The 25,516-nt window shown below is 36.2% G+C and overlaps 1 protein-coding gene across 2 annotated transcripts in view; it reads left to right on the top strand.

Annotated features, from left to right (window-relative positions):
• The window catches only part of LOC120312546 (serine-rich coiled-coil domain-containing protein 1-like), a 549,974-nt gene that overhangs the window by 20,250 nt on the left and 504,208 nt on the right, over positions 1 to 25,516 (top strand). For both annotated transcript variants that reach the window (XM_039353388.1, XM_039353390.1), the window contains exon 2: positions 6,285 to 6,402. In XM_039353388.1, coding sequence (XP_039209322.1) covers positions 6,285 to 6,402 — 118 coding nt within the window. The remainder of the gene's footprint in view (positions 1 to 6,284; positions 6,403 to 25,516) is intronic.

Raw genomic sequence — 25,516 nt, forward strand, 5'->3', positions numbered from 1 at the left:
TTGAACAGTGATTTGAGAGTTGTGAACCAAAGTAAATGTACATTAAAGCAAGAAACAACGCTCTGTGTGACAATCTCTGACTGATTGTGCCATCTCTTATCAGAAGGAGCTTTTAATGTAAAGGACCATGGTGGGGTGTTATGTCTATTTATGGATGTGTGAGAGAATCTTTTTTTTAATACACATTTTATTGTGTATATTTATTTTATTTCACGTGGTGAAAGGGTAATCAATCATAGCAGAACGTCATATATATATATATATATATATATATATATATATATATATATATATATATAACTAAAATTAATACCTTCAAAATTTTCCCCTCTATTTCCTCACATGATATAACAAATTTAGTTTAATCTATTTCTTCTTAAAATTCAATCAATCCACAGAATCAACCCTACTGTTACATCTACATAAATCACTCCTGCTTTTAAGCTCCACTAATTTCAAATAAAATATTCCAATTGATCTTAAACAAATATTAATAAAATTTTGGGTATCCCTTCTACAACACACATAATATTCCAAGAATAACATTCTAATATTTTCACATATATTCCATCTCTTAATTTAATACATCATTAATTAATACCCTTTCTTCTCTTATCATAGATCTCTCTAATTCTTCTGCTATTACAAAATAGTTTTCTATATAAACAGAGTAAAAAAAAAACAAAAGAAAATCATTTTGACCTGTTCAGTAAAATTTAACTCCCAACCAAATTAACTATCGTATCTAAGACAAACATATTATTACACCACTTATTATCTTACTGCTTTCATTTACTCAATTAGATTGTCAAATCAGTCCAAATCTCTAAAGCCTTTTTGACCCAATAATTAAGATTTTAAATCACATTTTTAAATCTAACTCTGGCTTTTTTTCTATACCAAGCTGGTTTCCGTAATGTCGCATCTATGTCATCAAATCTCAGTATTTGAGTACTAATATCAACAAATCGATCTGATCAAAATTCTCTTCCCCTTCTTCCAGTATCATATAAGCAATATAGTCCATTTTATTCCATATTATAATTTCAGCTTGATTATCCAGGTTGTCATAACTTTCAATCGATCATGTCTGGCTGTCAATTCCTGTTAATTTTGGCAATGGGAGAACTTCACTTATAGTCATTTTTTTATCTTCAAAGTTTTCCATTTGTACATAGACTTGTGAAATATCCTCCTCTGTAGTAGTTAGTTGATTTATAGAGTAGTTATTTAAGGTCTCAATCTGGGATTTTGGGTCCAGGATTTTTCTAAAGTTCAATTGATCAGTAAGTTCTTCCATCTCAAATTGTGTACTCTGTTGCATATAAGCTTCTTCTTGGCCTGTAAATTGGTCTTTTAAAATTTGGGGCTTAGCTTGAGATTCTAGAACAGTGTTTCTCAACCTTGACAATTTTAAGGCATGCGGACTTCAACTCCCAGAATTCCACAGCCAGCATTGCTGGCTGTGGAATTCTGGGAGTTGAAGTCCACATGCCTTAAAATTGTCAAGGTTGAGAAACACTGTTCTAGAAGATGGTCTTTAGTTTTTCTCCATGACTTCATCTCTTCTGTCATTTCCAATTTTTCCAATATCAACTCATAATCCAGTCCAGAATTTAGTTGATCAGTAACTTCTTCTTCCATCTCAGTTTGTGTATACTGTTGCATATAGGCTTCTTCTTGGCCTATAGGTTGATCTTTTAAAGTTTGAGGCTCAGCTTGTGGTTCTGCAAAATAACCTTTAGTTTTTCTCCATAACTTCATCTCCTCTGTCATTTCCAATATTTTTTTCAATATCAGCTCATAGTCAAGCTGTAGGTAAAAGTCTTCTATTTCCATAGTAAAAGAGTCTTTTAATCTTTTTGTGGAAACTATATTTATTAAGAGTCCATATACATCTGCCTCCACAAATTTTAAATCACAAACACAACCCACAGCTGTTTCCAAGCCTTTATCTTTTCTTCTTGTTAATTCCTGAAGTAGTGTCTCCAAACACCAACACAAAGACATTAGAATTGCAATAAATATTTTTGCCACAAGATGTCCTCAGTAAGCTATAGAAAGCTTTTTCTTTGCACATTAAAAGCCTTTATCTCATTAAGAATGACAGTGAAAGAGACCAAAAAAAGCAAATATCTTCAGTATAGTAAGTAAAATAATGCTCTAAATTAGGAATCTTTCCAGGGATGCCCAAATCCAAAAAGTTCAAAATATAATAAGTGCTATTCTGTAGTTTTGTTTAAAGTATTTCTCCCCCCCCCCCCCAACATATAGAAGCTGCTTTCTTAGAACAGGAAAATCATCCAAAAAGCAAGCTCTTTGCAGGAAAAATAGTTCAGAATGGAGAGAGGAAGGAAAGGTCTCACCCGGATTCACCACGGTGGTTCTTTATGCTTAGATGATTTTCTGACTTCAGCTGGCACAGTGAAGTGATCGACCATTTTACTGACTGATCTTCTTCTCCATCGGCCCTACGGAATTAGCTCAGACTGTAGGGGGAGCCGCCGCTCCACTGCAGCCGAGCAAAAGCCTCCTCAATGGTGGTCGCCCCTCCAGGGCGATTTGAGACCCGCATAAGGGTCTACAGGTAGAGAGAAAAACAGCCAACAATGAGCGACAGCTCTTTGTATGGCTGAGAGTGCCGTGATCTGGAAGTCAGAGAATCTTAAAGAATTGTGAATTGTGAACATTGTCTGTTTCAATAAAAGAAGTAAAATATGAATTAATCCTTCTGTCGTTGCAGAACAATGTGGCAAATCAAGATATTTCCCTATTCTGTATCTATGGAGTTTTGGAAATTCTTTCTTAGACCCATAAATTAGACCAGTCTTTTTCAACCTTTTTATTCTGGAATAACCCTTGGGATATTTTTCAGGTCTCAGGTCTTTTATCACAAAAGAGATAAACACTTCGCAAAACAATTCACTTTTATAAAAACCTGCACAATTCATGATCTATATCATTTGCAACAATAGCAAAGTAGCAGACCTGCAACTTAGTCACAGCATGCAAAAAATCTCACCACTGTAAATATTAGCATTATTGTAGTGCAGTTTTTTTTAAAAAAAACAAACAAACAAACATCAGAATGTCTTGCATTTCCCTTATTCATCTCTTGTGGAACCCTAGTTGCGAAAGTTGGACTAGATCAGACATGTCAAACTCGCAACGTCACATGATGTGTCGCGACATATTGTGACTTTTTTGCCATTGCCGGCAGTGGGGTGGGTGCGGTTTCCTGGTGACGCATCCAGCCCACAGGCCAGCAGTTTGACACCCCTGGACTAGATTGAGCAGTTGGAAAACATAACTAGAAGACGTAGCAAACTTTCTGTACTGTTGCAAATGAAAACAAAATCCTACATGGTTGAATTAATGTATTTACTTTATATTGAGGAAATAGATTTAGTTCAAGGGCTTTTTAAAAGAGAAGTGAAGATGAAGATGAAGGATTTCTTGAGGCTTGTTCCAGTGTTTTGAGGATAGAGTTCTGTTATTTTTGCATAATACAAAAGTCTATTTACTGTGGCTGAATTTTTAAATTATAAAATGGTTTGACTTCTTCGTTCTTTGAGCACTTTTTATTTATTTTTCTTAAGATATTTAAAAGAAGGTAACATTGTATTATTACTAGTTAATTTATTTGTGGGAAACAGAATAAATTAAACAAGAAGTGCAATTTGGCTTTTGAAATGATTATCTAGAACAGGGCTTTTCAACCTTTTCACCCACTGTACCACTTTTAGGATATGGCAATATCCAAGTACCACCAGTCGCCTAGCAAGGTGTCAAAAACTTGATGACAAAAAAAGAGAGAAAAAAGTGATAAAGTACAGGTAGTCCTTGACTTACAACAGTTCACTTAGTGACTGTTTGAAGTTACCATAGCACTGAAAAAAGTGCCCCCCAAGCCACAGCCGAGCAAGACACCTGCCTGCCTGCCCGGCGGCGCTCTTCCTCCTGTCTGAGGTTTTCATTGTTGTGAGCATTTCTGTTGAGCATTGGCAGTGGGGGTGGAGTGGGGGGTGTTTGGTTTTTACCCCCCCCCCATCTACTGGGTGGTTGCAGCAGGTTTTGGTCACTTCACATGACCCTGGGACACTGTGACTATCATAAATATGAATCCGTTGCCAAGCATCTGAATGTAAATCACAAGACCCTGGAGATGCTGCAACATTCCAGCTGATTGGCACTTCTTCTGGGCTCAGCAGAAGCACCAGGATCAGCGCCAAGCTCCAGCTGGAGCCTGGTGCTGATCCTGGCACTTCCACTGAGCCCTGACAGTCCTGAAGAAGTGCTGATCCTGGCGCTTCTGCTGAGCCCTGATAGCCCTGCAGCTCCAGCCATCTCTCACTCAGTTGAGGATTATCTGTAGTTAGAAGTGTGGAATCCTTGGTTCAGTTATAGATGTATTTTTCTACATAATCTGTGGCTGAAAATCTTTCTTTGCTTTATGGATTTCATTATAAAGGCAGTTGAATCATACTATTTTGCTTCATATTATCAGCTCCAAGGAACCTAAAAGCTCTTCAGATATATGATAACTCTTTTCATTAAACAAGTCAGTTTCAGCCTCCTCTTTTGGGATCCTGTCTTGATACCACCAAGCAAATATGACTGCATCCTTTGTGGCTGTTGTGAAACAAAGAGAAGATAGGCAAAGCTTGATTGGCTGTAATTCATTTGCTAGTAATGGTCCTATTACAGTAATTACAATTTTATCATTGTGGCTCTGCAGTGTTTAAAGAACCTGGCCTGTGGCTTAATTGCAGATTTATAGCAACCAATGCTTTGGGGAATACTGTTGTCTGTAATCATGTTTTGGCAGCTAACAGTTTAAAGAACAGAAGTTCCTTAGCAATTGTGGTATATCTGAGAAGTACAATCACTGTCATTTGATCAGAATGGGAAGCAAAATAAGAATAAGTTCAATGTAACATAAATGTAGATATATAGCCTGGTGTATATTATTGTTTTTAGGCTAAGTCTATGCAACTTCTGTGGTATCTGACAAAGGGAAACAAAGACAGACAGACAGACAGACAAATAGACAGAATAAGTGTTAAGGTACTTCATACACTAGACTGGGAAGATCTAGCATCAAGTATTAATTTGACTCCATAGCCTCCTAACCCAAGTAACAATAAAAGTGGATAGAGAATTTATTTATTTATTTATATTTATTTAGAAAATTTATATTGCTGCCTACTCACACATGGCGACTCAAGGCTGTTTACAGAATATACAAACACAATATAAAAGAAAAAAATAATAAAAGATGAAAATAATAACAACAGCAACAACACACATTCATACCAGCCATTTAATGGGCTCCATCCTGCTCTGGATTCTGTAGGTCTGCTGGCAGAACCACATCTTAGTGCCTTCTGAAAGAGTGTTAGAGTGACAGCCAGTCTAATTTCTGAAGGGATGATGTTCCAGAGGCAGGGAGCCACCACGGAGAAGGCCCTTCTTCTGGGTCCCACCAGATGTATCTCCTTAGCGGACGGGACCTGCAACATTCCTTGCCTCCCTGCTCTAGTTGGTTGGGTAGATGTGACCAGCAAGAGAAGGTTCCTCAGATAATCTGGTCCCAAGGCATGAAGGGCTATAAAGGTGATTCAGATATAAAATATAATTAAAGAACCCATCATACTAATTAACAACTTTAATGGAACAATTAAACCACTGTATATCTATAATGTACTTAACAATAACTGTTGTCTTTGAGTCACCTGCCTCAGGAGAAAAGCTAGCATTGGAACAAAATTCCAAAAATTGTTGCTTTTTAAAGTGTTATTAAATATCGCTGAAATGAGTAAGTTAGATTTCTTTTCATTTATCATCCTTCCCAGATAAGCCTTATTTCCTGCCATTTGAACTTAGAGAAAGGCCAGATGCTAACAATAGAGAACATATGAAAAGCTATCTGAGCATGTTAAAAATTCCACAGTGTGTGGGGAAACAATGGAATTTCATCTCCTTCATGTCATCCATTTATTAGTTTTTCACCATGTTTGCGTGTTGTTGCTGGACTACATAATTTCAGGTGACTAATAAAGAATCAAATATCAGTATGATCCTTCCTGTATTTTTAAAAATCGGACTTATATAACTTAATTAGAATGATTGTTCTACCATTGGACAGATAGCCTGTTTTGTCCCACATTCATAATATTGTTTGAAGTCCTTCGGTGGACATATGAAATGCTCATTTGAAAACAATATCCAGAAACAGGAGACGTTGTTCGACTATTGGCAACTAAGCTCTTGCTGTTTTATAGTTTGCCGGGAAGATTCCCATCAGTCAATCGTATCCTCTGCGGCCACGCTACTTACCTCTGTTGAATCAGCTGAAAACAAGAAAAAGGAATTTCTCCAAATGCCAGAAGTGACTAAACAGTGAGTGAACAATATAACTTCATAATTTTAATAAAATTCAACCATCGTGAAGTAGCTTCTCTATGTCTTTCATTTTTGATATGCTATATAATAAGTTTCTGATAAAAGTTTCAATTCTCTTTTCCACTTAAGGGATATTTCCAAAAAGGGTTTCAAGAAATATCTATCTAATCGCTGGAGTAAATTGTTCTTGGTAAATATTGATCTGAATCTAAAATATTGTTGACTAGTGAGCGAATGGAAGATTAAATGAGGTTTTGCATTTGTGGGATTTCCACAGTAAATAATGGAATGAATATATTAAAATACATAATATGCGGTAAAACATACAGTATATACAACATTTTGGTTTTCATGTTTACAGCGGAACAATGAAGTTGTCTAGGTCTATTCTGGTAGAAGTGAGCCACTTTTTTGTCTCAACAGGACTGTTACTTGTGATTTTACTGCTAGACTCTCCATTAAGTTTGTTTGTTGGAAGCTCATTATGAAGCACTTAAAATGCAGTCATGTAATTGCAGGGATGCTGTGATGGTCATAAGTTTAAGGATAAGTTATAAGATTATAAAATTACTTTCATTTGCAGATAATATTGAGAATAGACGAGAATATAGGTAGCTCAAGGTTCGACTACGGAATTCTTGGTACGCTATGAGCTTCTTTCAAATTCACTAGCACAGTAATGATGTTACCTAGTTGGGTAATGAAATGTCTGCAATCAAAGAATTAAGTTCGGAGAGCACCAAAGACTCTGTAATTTTCTTTTAAAAAGTTACTTTATGACTTGGCTTAACTTTATGACTCTTTTTTTGCAATAGAAGATATATGCCAATAATTTATGTCAATTGATTATTTAGATATTACCATGAAAAAAAGTTAATTGTAGATGACTAAATAGATTAAAAATATCTTCTTTCCAATGTTTTTCCTCCTAAATTTCTGTTACTTTTTTCCTCATAAAATGTTGTACTATTGCTCATTTCACTTTCACAGCTCAGAACCATCCTTTTTGAGATGAGATATCATGATGCAATGGTCTAGATTACAGGTAGTCCTTGATTTACAGCTGTTCATTTAGTGACCATTTAAAGTTATAAAGGCACTGAAAAAAGTGACTTATGACATTTTCACACATTTTTCACATGGTCACATGTTCAAAATTCAGATGTTTGGCAACTGACTCATATTTATGATAGTTGCAATGTCCTAGTGTCATGCTGTAATTGAGTCTGGAATTATGTCATTGCAGTCATAAATTGAGGCACTCATGTGACTGGAAGTAATTTTCCAATGTTTGTCATGGTGGTTGTTAAATGAACCATTCATTTGAATGCATGTTTTTGGGCTGGAAACTGGCAAAAAAAAAAAAACCCATTGTGAATTGTAGTCATATGACTGCAGAATGCTACTGACCCATCTGTCGTGCAGTTATGTGACCATGGGGTGATGTGACCATTTATGATGCTTGGCTGTGTTTTATGGACCATTCTATGGCAGTTGTAACTTCAAACAGTTTTAAAATCAACATTAAATGAAAACTATCTATAGCCATACAATATTCTAAGGGGTATAACTATAAATGAAAGGCTGTATGATTGGGTTGGATTAGATTAGATTAGATTAGATTAGATTAATGCAATGTGCTACTCTGGGTAGCTGATAACAGGAATAGATGCAATTAAAGGGAAATATTACATATTTTACAGGTATTATTTGGATTTTATACCTTAGGTATTAAGCATTCTGAAATTTCCTGAAATTCAAGGCTTTAGAGCTTAATCAATTACAAATCTTAGTTTAAAGTCTGTAACAACCTACATATGTAAACAGAAATGGAAAACTCTGGCTCTTCAAATGTTGCTAATCTAAAGCTCCCATTGTCCCTCACCATTAGCCCTCATAGTTACAGATGTTGGAGGTTGTAGTTCAATAATATTTGGAACCAATGTATTTTTCATAACTGCTGTTTATTTTTGATTGTGAGTCGTCTTTAATTCTTTAATATCTGTGATGTCTCTAGGTTGATAATCTGGAGAGAGGCAAAGTTATCCATAATGAAGCAAAACCCACAAATATATTTCAAATGGAAACAAGTAAACAAGATTGTATTTCTTGTTTCCATCCATCCTTACTCCCCTCATACCATGGCATTGCCTAGAATATTTTTAAGCTATTTTATAAGCAGGTTTTGAGGACAATGAGATAGAAAACTAATAAAGTAGAAATTTCCAGTACTTCAAGTCTTTATTACGTTTTTGCACATAACTCTTCCTGCTATATGACATTTGTTGGGAACTAATTTACTGTTTAGATTCATAGAAATAAAACATTTTTTAATAGCTGCACTGACATTTGGGGGCAAACATTCCAGGATGCCTTGGTACTACTAAGGAATTGGTTCAGCTGCTGAAAGGATGCAGATGCTAAAACGTGCAAGGATTGGAAAGCTGAAATTTTCCTTTAGGACTAGTGATAGAAGGGCTAAATATATTATGTCAATTCTTGAGGAAGAAAAGTAGAAGTTTGGGACATATGCTGATTTGGATTTTACTTTGACAGAAAGCATTTCTCTTAGGTGAGAAAAAAGTACTTTATATCTTGAGAGGAAAAAAGTTTTTCTAAGTGTAGCTCATCATAGATTATCATATGAATATTCAAACTGTTATGGAGAGAGAATTCTAAAGGGTCAGAGAGAGCTAGGTGAGGAAGATTTCTTAGCTGCTAAACATCCCGATTATTTAATGTCCATTGTGAAATAGCATTTTTAAAAATGCTAAGTAATCATAAAAGTTTACACCCTCCCCCACATTCACAACAGATGATTCATCAATATATATTTTCACCTGATTTCCTTACTTTCTTATTTTGAATGAGTTGTTTCCAGTATATTTCCAGATACCATTCACTGGCATCTGACCAATTGTGGGTTTGTGGATGTTACTATTCTTCAGTTTCCAACAGCTAAATGAGAAGAGCCAGTTTGGTGCAGTGATTAAAGTGGTGGTCTAGAAACCAAGAGAATGTGAGTAGTACAGTAATCCTGCTCTAGGCATGAAAGCCAGCTTGGTGACTTTGAGTCATGGATTCTATATTAGACCAACTCAGTCACAGGGTTATAAGTAAGGGGAAAATAGAAGGCAGGTATATGAGCTATGTTTACCACTTTGAGATAGATAGATAGATAGATAGGTAGATAGGTAGGCAGGCAGGCAGGCAGGCAGACAGACAGCTAGGTAGGCAGGGAGGTAGGGAGGGAGAGAGAGAGAGAGAGAGAGTGAGAGAGGGAGGGAGGGAGGGAGGGAGGGAGGGAGGGAGGGAGGGAGAGAAATAGAGATATTTTCAACATCTAAGAATAAGAACAACATTGTCTTCTTAAATGGCCTCTTGAAAAATCATATCCTTGCCTAGGGATTTTAGTGTCCTCTGGGAAGACTTCGTTGAATTCAAATTTCATGAGATTTGATATTTTTATCTTTGTGATTCCAAGAATTTCATTTTGGAGAATTCAGAGACTATTTACTCACTGATGCTACATTGCTTATCTCTGCTTTGAAGGCTTTTTTTCCACAACAAGTTAGGTGAATCCTTTTCCTGATTTGGGAGAGAGGGTTAAAATGCAAATGCTTGTGTGTGGGGGGGGAGGAGCTTAAGCCTTCGCTAAGATTAATGCAGCCCAGCACACTCCTTTTTGTCTCTTGAAGCCCCCCCCCCCAAAAAACATACTAACTTGTGCTTGTCCAAATCACTTTCCATTCTACAGCCTTTGGAAACTATACACATTCATGTGTGCATGCGTGCACACACCCACACACAGAATTTTGCAGAACTTTGAAAATTGTTCATCCCAATATTGTACCACATTTATTTAAAAGCATGTAGAAAATGAAATATTAATATTACTACCAGAATGTAATTTCCACACTCATGTACTATGGTGCAATTATTTTCTTTATAGAGAGGATCAGGTTCTGTTTGCTTGTCATGGAGATTTAAAAAGAAAAAAAATTGTCATAAATAAAAAGTTGGTAAGCTATGTAACATCATATATATAGTTAATACAGAGGAAATAAAATCAGAACTGTTAGATGCAGAGTACTTAAAAGCTCACTGTTTGGATGAATGAATCTGTTAATTTTTTTTTGCTCTGTTGCACATTTAAATCTCTCTTTTCTCCCTGGATCATGAAGAAATTTAAGAACATGAATTTAAAAAAGCCTTTAAAGAACTGAATAATTTTTATTTAATTCTGGTGTCTTGTTTCCAGCTCAGCCTCTAGACCAGTGGTTCTCAACCTGTGGGTCGGGACCCCATTTGGGGTCGAATGACCATTTCACCGGGGTCGCCAAACCATGCTGTCCGCCATTTTTTTCCCTTTTCCCTAGCTGTCCTACTCCCTCTTATTGGTGGCCACACCCACTTGGGGGTCACCACAACATGGGGAACTGTATTATGGGGTCACGGCATTAGAAAGGTTGAGAATCACTGCTCTAGACCCAATTCTTGAGCTGTGAATTCCACCCTACTGAAGAGATGAGTCAATCATTACCATGAGCTTTCTGCTACAGCAGCTAGTGAATTTGGTCCTAAGCCTTTATCTAACTCAGTGTTTCTCAACCTTGACAACTTTAAAGCATGTGGACTTCAACTCCCAGAATTCCACAGCCAGCATTGCTGGCTGTGGAATTCTGGGAGTTGAAGTCCACATGCCTTAAAATTGTCAAGGTTGAGAAACACTGATCTAACTGTCTACTCACCACTGCTGGAGGCCTTCAAAGCTATTGCAAGATAAAACATGCTAAAGTTTTCAGAGAGTTGGGGAATAGAATTTGATTCCTGCAGAATAGCAATAGTAATAGCACTTAGACTTATATACCACTTCATAGTACTTTACAGCCCTCTCTAATCAGATTACAGAGTTAGCATATTTTCCCCAACAATCTGGCTCCTCATTTTACCTACCTTCAAAGGGTGGAAGGCTGAGTCAACCTTTAGCCGTCAAGATCGAATTCCTGACAGTTGGCAGAGTCAGCCTGCAGTACTGCATTCTAACTATCTTGGCGTTAAATTCTGAATGGTGGACTCCTGTGCTGGCATCCTAACTCACTCATGTTAACTATTTCTTAGAGAGGTCCAAAGAGTTTGGGCTGATTTACAACAATTCCAATCTTTCAAAAAGCTTCCAAGTCCTACTAGATTAATTCCCAGCCAGTTTGCTTATTAAATATTGTAAGTAAACTATATGCCAGACACATTTATGATTAATTTATCAGTTGAAGGAAAAGGTGCTAGCTGGCACCTTTTGATGAAAGTATCCACTTAAATCATCTAAAAGCAAAATACTCCTGTTGCCTTCAATGAATTCTCTGCTGCTTTCTGTGAACTAAGGATGACCTTTGATAATAGTCAATGAAGAGATTATGAAGGAAATTGGCAGCGTATTCTGTAGACTCCATCTACTCTAGCTGATTATGATGCTATATGGGAACATTTAAATGAAGGTAAAATATATTGTTGACAGAGTTTCCATTCTCAAAGCACAGATGAGCTAGCTCAAATTATCCTACTTCGACACATTGTGCAAAGATCCAGCTTTCTGGAGAAGGCTCAGATGCTGAGAAAGGTAGAAGGAAAGATAAGAGGATGATCAGCAGTAAGTGGATGGATTCAGTTATTGTGCCAATAAATTCACCATTAGAAGACCTGGAAGACAAATTAGGACAGATTGTCATGGAAAAAATCTGTGTAGTTGCTATGAGTTGATCCTGACTTAATAGCACGACAGTCACTTATAATCTGAGATCTTTTGATATCTCCCATTCTAATAGGAGTTAAACAAAGTGCATCCTTGTCCCCATTTTATTTATATCTTAGATTAGTTCAATAGTACAGTATAGGCAGTTTCAAATACTCTGTCCTGTGGCTAGATCATAAACTTATTTCTATCCTTCTGTATGCTGACAATGCCATTATTCTTTCCATGACTGAATTTGCCCTCTCTTCAGGCTTTAACAATATTATGTGCCATGATGAAAAAGTAGAAATTAATTACTCTAAAACAAACATAGTCTTATTGACCAAGAAATGTATCAATAGGTCCGTAATTCTAAAATCAATTGTGTTCTGATTGAGCAGATTTAGTTTTTCAGATATTTAGGAATCTATTTTTCATTGGTTGGAAACAGGAAATGTTAAATCTATAGAAATACGATAGCCTAGAAAGGGTCCATTCAAAATTTATGAGAATCAAGCTTTACTTTCTGTGATTTGTACCCAACACCCTTCTTTAGCTGGAAATCGATAGGGTACCTGACATGAGAATTTGTCTTTTAAAATACAGACCCAAACAAATGTTTTGGGGTGAGTCTTCTTTTTGTACTGTCATCTGTATACACATGCACTACTTCTGCTGTAACAAAACCATAAAGATACTATAATTATCCATCCGATAAGCATGGAAAGTATGAAGTATGGACAGAAAAAAGAGGAACTTGGAGCCTGGGACCCATGTTTTATAAGTCTTAGCTGCTTAATCTAAATTCTTTTATTCATTTTTTTATTTATTTAAAAAACTTTTATGGCCAACTTTGGTTGCTCACAGCAAAAATGATAAAACATTAAAACAAAGCAGTAATATACTAGCATTGATAAATTGATCGTATTAGGTCTTAAAAATGGAATTAAAAAAATAAATGAAGGAGGCAAAACTATGAAAGTAAGTAATGAGTCAGATGGAAAGACCCCAAAGATATAAGGTGAAATTAGAAATAGATAATAAAACTTTTTGTGTGCATTAGCTGTGCAGATACTCAGAAAGAGCTACTTTGCTGAAAAAGTGTCTGATCAGATTTGTTATTGTAATGAACTGGTGAGGCTTTTTATTATCCTGTGTGGCAGCTGTTAACATCCTCATAAAACATATTGCCAGCCAGAATAATGCTAAATTGCTGTTCAAACACAACGCTGTATAGAGCCAAGGTTGCTTTGATGGCATAACAGAAATAGATTATTTCTGTTGATGATGATATACAGAGGATATCATATATACAGAGGATGCCTATTTTCCTTCATGAGTGTTCTTAATTTTTCTACATCAAATCTAATTCTTTATCAAGAAAATGTAGAATCATTTTTAAGAACTTCTGATTGTGTGGATGTAGTGTTGTTTTGTCCATCAGATACATGACTGTCTGTAAATTTATTACATTTTGGAAGTCCTGTGTTCAGTATACTTGGCATGGCTTCCAACCAATCAAGAGAATGCTAAGGCAATTTTATACCTACTTTTTAAATGTTGGGAATGATAAAGTGCAGCAGACAAGCATAAAGAAATAATATTGGAAATATCAGTTTGCAAGACTTTGCGCACAAATCAAATTTGCTTTTCCCATGGTATGGCCAAAAACTGTACAACCACAGGTGTTAGAAGTAATGCAATATATGGAGAAGAAATTTTATCCATTCAATGTCTAATATATAATACAATATAATTCAATATGATAAAACAGACAAATACTATATAAATGAAATATTATCAAAACTATAAAACAAAGCCAAACAACTATGTTTATAGTTCTTTTTTTTTTCAGCAAAGGATAAAATACAAAAAAAAGATTTAGGAAAAAGAGACATTAAACAATGCACTTTGCAGGAGTGCAAAGGGGGGGGGAGAAAAAAAGGGCGAATGGAAAAAAGGATTAACTTCCAAATTTCTATGGTACAAATACAGATATAAAATACATTAGCCTCTCACTGTCAAACCAACAATAATATACATTAATTCTATAAACAATTATAATTTTCAAATCCCAAAATTAAATTTTCATTTCTTTCAGTTTCTAGCAAGAAGTTACTAAGCTTATAAGGTACAGAATCTGTAAAAATTGACAGAACGTACAATCTATTACAACTAAGATATGATCCAATATATAGTTTCCATAAATATTTGTAGGGATCTTCAGAAATAGTCAAGTAAAAATAGGCAAATGGATTGCCTATTTCTGAATATTTTTTGGAGATTAGAAACTACCAGTGTAATTCTATGAATATAATTTTATATTTATTCTACACATTTTACAAGTATTCTAATTTTTATAAATATCTGTGCAAAAGAGAATCCTGCTGAATTCAAAAACATATACAAATACATTTACAGTCTATATAGAATTTCAAGGGCTAATGCCAAACATTGCATTCATTTTGAAATTCAGAGAAAATGAAGAATTCCCAGAATTGAATAATGTAGACTAATTACCTCCAGAGGAACCTGGATGGGTGAGTTTGAGTCTCTAGGTCTGCTGGACCTTTCAGTAGTTTTTCATTATAGTATTCTTCTGGGTCATGTGTAAGTATTGAGAATGGAGGGCATTGTTTTATAATGATTCTCTTTCCTAAGCAGTCCAGAGGTATTCTTCCTCCTCCTCCTCCTCCTCTTCCTCCTCTTCCTCCTCCTCCTCCTCCTCCACCACCACCACAGACTCATGATGGCTTATGGCGACATAAAAAACAATTACAATTAAGTAATCTCAACACCAATATTAACATAATAAAATATTATTTCATACACATCTAGATGAAGCTGTTAGGGGAAATCATCCATCCAGGAGAGGATGAGGTATCTTCAATATGCTGATGATATGCAGTTATATATCATCACTTCAGGCTTAGCAAGAGATGTTGTTCTGATCTGATATCTGGTGTTTACATGAGGAGAAACAGGTTCAGTTTTAATAATAGTGAGAAGCTACTATCGTTTTTCAAATCCCACAGTAAATCCAGCCCTGACTATAGACAAGGCAATTGTCTGCTGTAGGCCACAGTTGTGTAGTTTGGGGGTTATCAGGGAGGGGGTTGTTGAACTTAGGGTTCCTGCTGAGGAGTGGGTCAATTTATGACCAGGATGACCTTTGTACAGCAAAGCTTAATTGGAGAATAGGGGGCTTTATTAATGGTCACTCATTCCTTTGTAACTTTGGCTCTAGATTACCACAGTTTGCTCTATGTGGGGCTACCCCAAAGACCTGCAGCTGGTGTTAAATGCAGTGGCCAATGTAATAATGAGCTCTACTTAGTTTGCCATTTGACCTTTAACTACAAGAATTGCATTGTTTGTTACTAAGCCATCTAATTCAAGGTGCGATTTTTACCTATAAAGCCCTACATAGCTTGGACCTGAGCATCTCCATGATTACAATTTCACATGGAATTTGCCATCCATGAAGAGCTCTTGATAAAGGTTAGATGATACAGTAGATGTGATTTCAGAAAGAATGCTCATGGCAGAGAGAATACCCAAGTGAGCATTCTCAGTTTTCATTGCATTAGAAAAAATAAGGGTGACATGATAGCAATATTCCAGTATTTGAGAGGCTGCCACAAAGAAGAGGGGGTCAAATTATCCCCCAAAGCACCAGAGGGCAGGACAAGAAACAATGGTTGGAAACTGATCAAAGAGAGAAGCAATCTGGAATTAAAGAGAAAGTTCCTAACAGTGAAGACAATTAACCAATGGAAGAGCTTGCCTTCAGAAATCATGTCTGCTCCATCACTGGAGGTGTGATGACCCAGGGCATGGCACAGAGGCAACACAGTCAGCTGGCAGTTCAAACTGCCCCTTTATTGTTCCAAATGTTCCCACATTCCTGGCAAATCCCAGAACAAGTAATCACACACACACACACACACACACACACACACACACACACATACACACACCCCTTCAGCAGCCTTGGCTGCAAATAGTTTAAAAGTTTTTTTTAGATTAGAACAGCAATGTACTCAAGGCCAAGTAGATAACAAAGAAAGGAACATACATCCAAATCTAAGGAGTCTGTGGAAATACAAGCTTGCCTGAGTAGTTTCAGAAGAGAAGCCAAAATTCAGACTGAGGTTTGGAGCACCAAATCAAGTTTGTCAGCCAGTCCAAAGGTCAGAGTTTCAGGGTTTACAAGGAGAAATCACAACACAGAACAAGAGATCAGAGAGTTGTTTTCATTGTCGGCAACAGCACACAAACCTCCAATAATTCAGCGTTTGTTCCCGATAAATGCCCCTCCCCACAGCGTCTCCTTAAGTCTCATTCCCCAGGGGTGCCTTGTGGAGAGGGGCTGGGCGCTCTCCTCCCGAGTAGTCAGGTCTGCCTGTGTTGTTCCCTCCTTCTCTCCACTTTCCATGCTCTAGGACAGTGTTTCTCAACCTTGACAATTTTAAGGCATGTGGACTTCAACTCCCAGAATTCCACAGCCAGCATTGCTGGCTGTGGAATTCTGGGAGTTGAAGTCCACATGCCTTAAAATTGTCAAGGTTGAGAAACATTGCTCTAGGATCAGGAGAGGGTGGCCCTTGGTCATCGCCTGAACTCTGTCTCTCATGTTCATCCTGCCCCTGTTCCTCCCTGCCTTCAAGCCGTTGCAATCTGAAAGGCCCTGGCCTGTCTCAGCTGCTCCTCCCCATATTCCTCCAAAAGCAATAAGCTTCCCCCTATATCTCTTGAGGGCTCCAGTTCCAGCTCATCTTCCTCAGCATATTCAGGCTCTGATGGGGGCATGACAGGAGGTTTTTAAGAAGAGACTGGACAGTCACTTGTCTGAGATGATATAGGTTCTCCTGCTGCCAGCTCTATTCTATTCTAACTTCCTGGCATAAGAATGACCCCTTTGCTACATGTGGACAATGAAGACTAGTTCTTCCCTGAGGCTTTTGAAAATGGTATCAACGTTTCTCCAGAGCTGCTGGGATATTTGGTATAATGAGAATGCTTATTAGGGTAGATTATGGTTTCATTTTTTATCGTAGTGCATTGTTTCTATTTCTATTGTTTTAACCTCGTTATGTATGTAGGAATTGAAAACTGTTCAGGACAATCCTTTTGAGGCAGCATAAAAGTGTCTAGAAAGAAGGAAAAGGAAGGAGGGGAGAAAGAGGTTGTAACTGTAACTGGGAGGCAGAATCAACACTCCTTGTGTAAACATAGTGGTTTTCTGTTCACATAAAAGCCTCTTTGGTTTAGAACTGATCAGTCACACTGAATTATTTTCCTATTTATTACACCGAACTTAGAAATATGCATAGGTTCATAGTTCATAGGAAGTAACTAGGAGATTTAACATATTCAAAAGTATACTGTAGCTGTGGTTTATGAAGTTATGAAAGCTACCAAGGATGAATAATTTAAAGGCAAAAGAACGTTATAAATAAGGAAACTGAAACAAACCTAAACCAAGCATACATGTTCTATAAACGTGCAAGTTTTTGCTGTGTTTTCTTGCAATTACAGGAAGTCCTCAACTTATGACCATTTGCTTAGTGACCTTCCAAATTTACAACAGCACTGAAAAAAGTGACGCTTGCACTTACGACCTTTGCAGCATCCCATGGTTTCATTATCAGAATTCAGGTGCTTGGCAATTGGCATGTATTTATAATGGTGGCAGCGCCTTGGGGTTACAGGATTGCCATTTGCAACCTCCCAGCTGATTTCTGACAAGAAAAATCAAGAGGAACACTGGATTCACTTATCAACCATTTGATTCACTTGAGAACTGCAATGATTCACTTAATATCCATGGGAAAAAAATGTCATAAAATCATCCACAGCTCATTTAACAACTGCCTTGCTTAGCAATGGAAATTCTGGTTCCAGTTGTGTTTGAAAGTTGAGGACTACCTGCAGCGTATAGATTGACTTTGTACTGGGACAACCTGAATGAAGGAATGAATGTATAAATAAGGTGATTAATTTGTTAGATACAGTCTATACCAGGGGTAGGTAACCTTGGCTCTTTTATGACTGGTGGACTTCCAGTCCCAGAATTCCTAAGCCAGCCATGCTGAGGGGAAAGGGAGAGGTTTCCAAGCTGAGCCATGCTGGCTCAGGAATTCTGGGAGTTGAAGTCCACCAGTCATAAAAGAGCCAAGGTTACCTACCCCTGGTCTATACCACGTTTCCTTGATATAAGAATCCAAATTGTTGCTGGCAGTGTTCTAACAGGAATTATTTTATCAGGAAAAACAATCATAGTATAACCAAAAGGGAAATTACCCATGAAAATTGCACTGAAGCTGACAAAGTATGTTAATAGCATGATGCACTTTAGCGAAAAGAACACAATGAAATGTTAAATTCTTTATTGATAAAGGACTGAAACAATGGACAGACACTAATTTGGAGAAGACATGGAGATGTTAGGACGCATAATAGGGACCCAAGTTCAACTTCGTTCTCAGCCATAGGACTTTGGATCAGCCATTTTCTCTAGCCAACCCAAGGTTTTTGGAGTAAGGTTCAATTGTATTACAAAAGAGGAGGTGAACAGCGTTCCTCTTCAGCAACACTTCTTCCTGCCCAACCAATGCTTGTTTCCTCTAAAACCAATAGACTTGATTAGGCCGGACATTGGTGACATGATCTTAAAAAGGAAAAGAGAATAAGAGAGCTTTCCCCCTTCTGCAGCATGGTGGGAGGAAAAATCTCAGTGACTTTTAAGAAGTAAACTTTTCCCAAGAGTTATTCTGATCTGGTTAGATTGCTCAGGAAATAGGCTAAGATATTTTGCTTTTTGGAAAAAAAAAAGTTGAAACTAATTCAGTGGGAATCCATGGGGAAGTAACCTATTTCAGTTTTTCATAATTTCCCACAGCTATCTTATTTTAAGAAGCAGAGATTGATGTTCCATTACAGTGTTTTTAAGGAGTGAATAATTGCCACACATGAAAACTTATTACAGTAAATGAATTATTTGCGCTGTAACAAATATATTATTGTAATCAAATATGTATTGTATCAGTTCCAATAATTAATGAAATACGAAATGATATGGGTGACTTTGAACCAGTCACTCTCTGTCAGCCCAGCCCACCTCACACAGTTATTGTTGTGAAGAAAATAGGAGGACGAAGGAATATTAGGTATGTTGTTTGCCTTGAGTTATTCATAAAAATAATAAAGTCAGGATTAAAATTCATAATTAGGTATAGTTTCTTCTCCATTTTTTTTTTAAAAAAAGATGCTTAGAGGAATTCCAACATAGAAGCTTATGAGCTTCCTGGGAAGCATCAATTCCTACGATATAAATAAATAAAAAATACTACAGAATCTGGTATAAATTATAAGCCTGCATTATATAAACCATTTAGCAATATTTAGATAAATTTTCCAAATTACTTCTTTTGAAAGAAATAGAAAAAAAATAATTTAAGTTATAATTGTACATCTGAGAGTATGTTCCACTGATTTATTTGCAAATACATTTTCATTTCCTTCTGAGTAGACTTACAGTATATGATTATCTTGTCACTATTTAACAGTACAGCATTTGAAAATACTCTCTTTTAAAAGGTACACATTATATTTCAAAAACAGAGTTGAGCTTAGGTCCAAATACTATCCTGAAAAACAAAGATTCTTCCCCTCCAACTTTAATCTATAAACTATGGTTATTTTGATATCTCCATTCCCCATTGTTTTCTCTAAAGGCCAAATACAGGACCGTTCTATAGTCTTTGAATCATGAGTATGGGACATCATTAAATATTTGGGTTTGCTTCCTTTCTTAGCCTGATCCACCATGTGCCTTTTTGGAGTGAAAGAATAACATTTTTGAGCATTCCTTGAATACTATCTTATAAGAGGTAATTATTTAGAAGCATCAGAGTTGATCTATACATTGAAACACAGAAATACGTATGGCTTGGCTTGGCTTGATCAGATGTTTAGATAGAGTTGTAACATTAAATGTGTTGGATATATAGCTTTCTATTTAGGAATTTCTTTGGGAGCTTGAGTTTCCCCATTGTCAACAATCAAATGTAATCTAGCCTCAGACCTGAGAAATGAAATCCAAGATGTCATTACATTGTGGGGGGAAAAGTGCCATATTTTACTGCAGTAGATAGGAGGAGATTGTGCTTTCATACAGATGGAGACCAATCAATGCATAAAGTAGCTTCCCAATAATATGTGATATAATATGTAAGCTTAGTAAAGATGCTTATCTACCATGATGGACTGTGTGTCTGGGTAACTTCTTCTGATCTCAAAATGGAACCTGAGAGCCCCTTAGGTAGGTATGGCAATGTGGTGTTTTATCCATGTTCAAATGAAATCAATTTCTAATCGATTATTCATTTTTACTAGGCTTCTCTAATTTCCCTAGTTGGGTTGGTTATCAAGGTATTTTAGTCATTTTATTCTATGATCTATTAAAATTCATGTTTAAACTTGATTGTTTGTCGCTGTATGAACATAAGCAACAGATGTTTATCAAAGACAGACACTAAGTAAAATATATATTTTGTACTGAATTTTAGAAGTTTGGGAAGGCATAATCCCTAAAAAGCCTAATCTCTTGATTCGTTTCAGGGAGGGATAGACTGGAATAAGATAGTTGTGCCACCACCAGTAATGCGTCTATTGATGTATTATCAAGTACATTGGTATACAAATATACAACCTACGATTATGGGGTTCTTTATCATGTGACAAGTTACATACTTTCTCATTTTCTGAAGCTTTGGAGCTATGAGAGTAGCACATAGTCTAACTAATATAATGCAAAGCTAGCCTTATCATTTTGAAAATCTTAGTTCCTACTGCTTAAGTATCCTCTTTTGATAATGTACTTTATAGCTAGATGACAGGACAAGCAGAGGAGGTGTTCATTTTATTTATTATTTCCTATAAAAACAAGTATTAAATGGACAGACTGTTATGCTGTGAAATTCTTAGTAAGATAGACAGGTGTGACATCAAGAAAGGATTTTACTTATATTTTTGATAACTGCTTTAAAAATGAGGCATGCCAAAGGTGCTACCAAAATTTGGATTGAAGCACTGAAGATGAAAAATATAGCAGTTGTAACTTTTTTGGTTTGAATATGTTGCTGAACTAGCTGAATGGAGGGAAGAGGGAAAGGACAGGAAATACAAAATAGCTGTGATCACAATATATAGATCTACCACATATAGTTGTGATCACGGTATATAGATCTACCCTACAGAATAAGCCTGAACTTAGACCAGGCATTCTCAACTGTCAGCCAAGACATTCAACATGCACTGTCTGTTTACTTTCTTGTTTCAGATATTTAAAAAGGTTCTTCATTGCATGTGCGTACTCACACCTATGACTTATTTATGACCCCTTAAACCAAACTTCCCTTCCTCCAGCAGCTGTGCGATCTTAGGAAGAGATGCAGTTGCTTTAAGAAATTGGCAACAGATGCTTGAACATTGAATTGAACATGCTTGCACTCTCTGAAACATTAAAATACTGCACAGCCTTAATGAGTCCGTGTACCATTTAGTTTAGTATTAAAATCACTTCTGTGCTATGCAAAATTTTTTTTTTTTTTTATTGAAAATTTTTAAATTTTTACAAAAACAAATCCCCTTCCCATACCCCCCCCAACCCTACCTCACCCCCCTCCTCCCCAACCTCCCAAACCCTCCCCTAGACTTCCCAGAGCTGAGTACAGGCTTAATTGAGAAAAAAACTTAAAACACTTTTAAAACCTAAACAAATTTAAATACAATCATCATTCTATATAAACTCCCTCCAAAAACGCAAATTTAAACATTACTTTCTTTGAATATCTATAGCTATAATGTAAAATCTAATTTCTCCCTCTTTCTTTATCCTAATACAAAAAAATAAACATATAAACCTTTGTTGTACCATTAAAACTAAATACTCTTAGAAAACTTAAAGTAAATACATATTTCCTTCAATCTTCATAATCTTCTCACCTATCCAAAAAAGAAAAACTTAAAAATCCTAAACAAATCTAGACACATTTAGTTAAACAAATTATTTTCTCTTAAAAATATTAATAATAATATTTAAAAGCTTGAAACACTTTTAAATCCTAAACAAATCTAAATACAATCATCATTCTATATAAACTTTCTCCAAAAACACAGATTTAAGCATTACTTTCTTTCCTAAACAAATCTAGACATTTAATTAAACAAATTATTTTCTCTTAGAAATATTAATAATAATATTTAAAAACCAAATTTAAGCATTACTTGAAACTTAAACAAATTATACTCCCTTCGAAACACAAATTTATTAGAATCCCCTCACTGAAATAAACAAATTATAATCCCTTCAAAACACAGGTTTAAACAATATTATCATTAAAGGTTTAAAACTTAAAACTGAAATATATTATTATCCCAAAACACATATTTAGACATTACATAAGACTTTTTCCAAAAACAATATAAGTTTTACTTCTCCCACAATCTCAATAGTAAACTTCTTGTCTAAAGTTCAGTTGCATCTACTATAAGCACAATCCATATCGGTCTCTCTTGCCCGCAAGCATCGAAAAAAATGCGTGGAATTCTGCCCTTGAAGATCGCTCCAAAGAGTTTATAAGTCCTGGTTGACCCACCAGCTCAGGAATCAGTACCTGTGAAACTTCCTCAACCTCCTTCTTCTTTTTCCAAAAACAATATAAGTTTTACTTCTCCCACAATCTCAATAGTAAACTTCTTGTCTAAAGTTCAGTTGCATCTACTATAAGCACAATCCATATCGGTCTCTCTTGCCCGCAAGCATCGAAAAAAATGCGTGGAATTCTGCCCTTGAAGATCGCTCCAAAGAGTTTGTAAGTCCTGGTTGACCCACCAGCTCAGGAATCAGTACCTGTGAAACTTCCTCAACCTCCTTCTTCTGTTGGTCTTTCTCTTTACATTTATATGTTACTTTTTCTTTACATTTATATGTTGCACAAGTCTCAGGGACCGATACCTGTAAAACTTCCTCAGTGAATTCCTCCTTGTGTTGATCTTCACAGTTGTAAGTTGTACAAGTTATCCTCTGCCCGTTCCTCTCTTGTTGGTGCCCCTCAAGCTGAAATTTCCCAATTTCCATTTCAGGCAGCAATTCCACCCTTGAAGATTGGTCCAAAGACTTTGTAGGTCTAACTTCTCCCAGAGCCACCCTTGAAGATTGCTCCAAAGACTTTGTAGGTCCAACATCTCCCAGAGATTCAGAGACCGCTGAATATGAAACTTCCTTGACCTTCTTCTGTTGCTGCTTTTCTTTAGAATTATATGCTACACAAGTTGTCTTCTGCTCCTCAATCTGGACTTGTTGAGACCTAATAGATGGCGATGCATATACCCCCAGGACCGAAGTATAAAAATCTTTTGCTTGAGAAACAGTATTAAGTCTATAACATGTCCCCAGGTAGTTCACCACCATTCCAGTCGGAATATCCCATCTGAATAGAATTTTTCTCTTTTTAAGTTCATTTACTAGAAAAGCAAACTCCTTTCTTCTTCTTAAAATTTTAGATGGGATCTCCTTAAAAATTATGACATCTTGTGAAGCAATTTGAAATCTCTTCTTATAATAGGCTTGCACAATTTGATTGCGTAAGGATCTTTTACCAAAGTAAATTACCACATCTCTTGGCAGATTCTTCTGTGCTGCCACCACAGAGTTAACCCTAAATAATTTTTCAATTTCACTAAGTATTCCCTCTTTTTCTTTATTCAAAATCAATGCAAAGTCCTTTGCAACCATTTCTTTCAAATCTTCTTGCAAAGACTCTTCCAGGCCTCTGATTCTTAAGGCATATTCCATTTGTCCATATTGAAGCATAAGAATCTCATTTTCCATTTCTTTTTCCATACTTTCAATTTTCCCCTCCATTATGTCCACTTTTTCAGCTACCTCTTCCACATGGGAGTTCACCTTTTCAAGAACAGAAGCAACTCCTTCTAAAGCCAAAACAAAATCTTGTCTCAAGATCTTATTATTTTCCTCTAAAATCTTTTTCATTTCTGCCCTAATTTGAATTATAACATCTCCCATCATGTTTTGCAAATCCTTCATAGTTATTAGCTGACCCCCAGAAGAGGGTGAAACTGTTGATTTAGAAGCTGTAGAAATCCCTGGACGCTTTGGAGCCATCTTAAAGAAAAACCTTTAGCCCTTCTTAAAAAATTATAAAAATTCCTTCAAAAATCATAACTCCCTCCAAAGAAGGTCATTATAATAAAAAGAAAAAAGGGAAAAGAAAAAAAAAAGGAAGAGAAAAAGAATTAAAAAAAGCTTTACTCCTTCTTAAAAATTGCAAAAAATTAAACAGAAAAAAGTCCTTCAAAAAAGAGTCATTACAATAAAAAGAAGGGAGAAGAAAAAAAAAATAATAATAATTAAATAGAAAAAGTCCGTTCCAAAAAAAAAATACTTAGAGATACCAAAAACAACCATTCCAATCATAAGAAAATAAAAAGGGAAAGGGAAAGGAAAGAAAAAGAAACACCAAAAAGCCTGCCGGTCAGCATTCTAACTTCAAAAAAAAAAACACCGAGAGATTTGCCGATCGCCATTTTACTTTCCCTTTCAACAAAGAGAAAAAAAAGAAAAAAAAAATAAAAAGAGAGAATAAAAATAGAAGCAAGTCTTAAAACTTAAAATCCAAATAAATCAAAGAAAGCAAAAACTAAATCCTCTACTCAGCTCTGTCCGTTTATAAAAAAAAACTCACCAGTTCTCTTTAAGCACGGAGGTGTTTGCAGCGGCTCGTTTTGTCCCTGAGGACAAAAACAGCTGGGAAGCGGAGACAAGTCTGAACTCCGTGGGAGCACTCCTTTCACCCCCCCAAAAAAAACTTGGGGGGTGCAAAAGAGGCTCTACCACTATTCAGACACTCTCTACCCCCCCCCTTTGCCCGGGAGGGGGATTTTGAACCGCTGAACAGCTGGTGTCTGCTGTTCATAGCGGTTCTTACACTTACCCAGGAGAGACGGCTACAAAGTAGCCGCCATCGCGCGCGCAAAATCCACCGGAAGTCGCTATGCAAAATTTTGAAAGCAAAGGTCATGAAGCATTTTGTCCAAGCATCCATACACAACTCCTTTAGGAGAAGCATTTATTCTTTCAAATCAGTTTCAGCTACTGATTATTTTTAAACAAAAGACTAGATCAATACTTCCTGAATTCAACTGAGGTTGCTGAGGCATGTCTAAAGAAAGAAAGTGATCTATCGATATTTAATTAAGTAAATTGGAAGGAAACCAAAGTAGATTTAAACTAGTGGTTCCACTCTTCAGATAAGAGCAGGAATAGCTTAAAAGCAGCTTAGCCACAGCATTGTG

Source organism: Crotalus tigris, unplaced genomic scaffold (genome assembly GCF_016545835.1).
Source record: "Crotalus tigris isolate CLP2741 ecotype Arizona unplaced genomic scaffold, ASM1654583v1 scf7180000018518.1655711, whole genome shotgun sequence".
Lineage (NCBI taxonomy): Eukaryota > Metazoa > Chordata > Lepidosauria > Squamata > Viperidae > Crotalus > Crotalus tigris.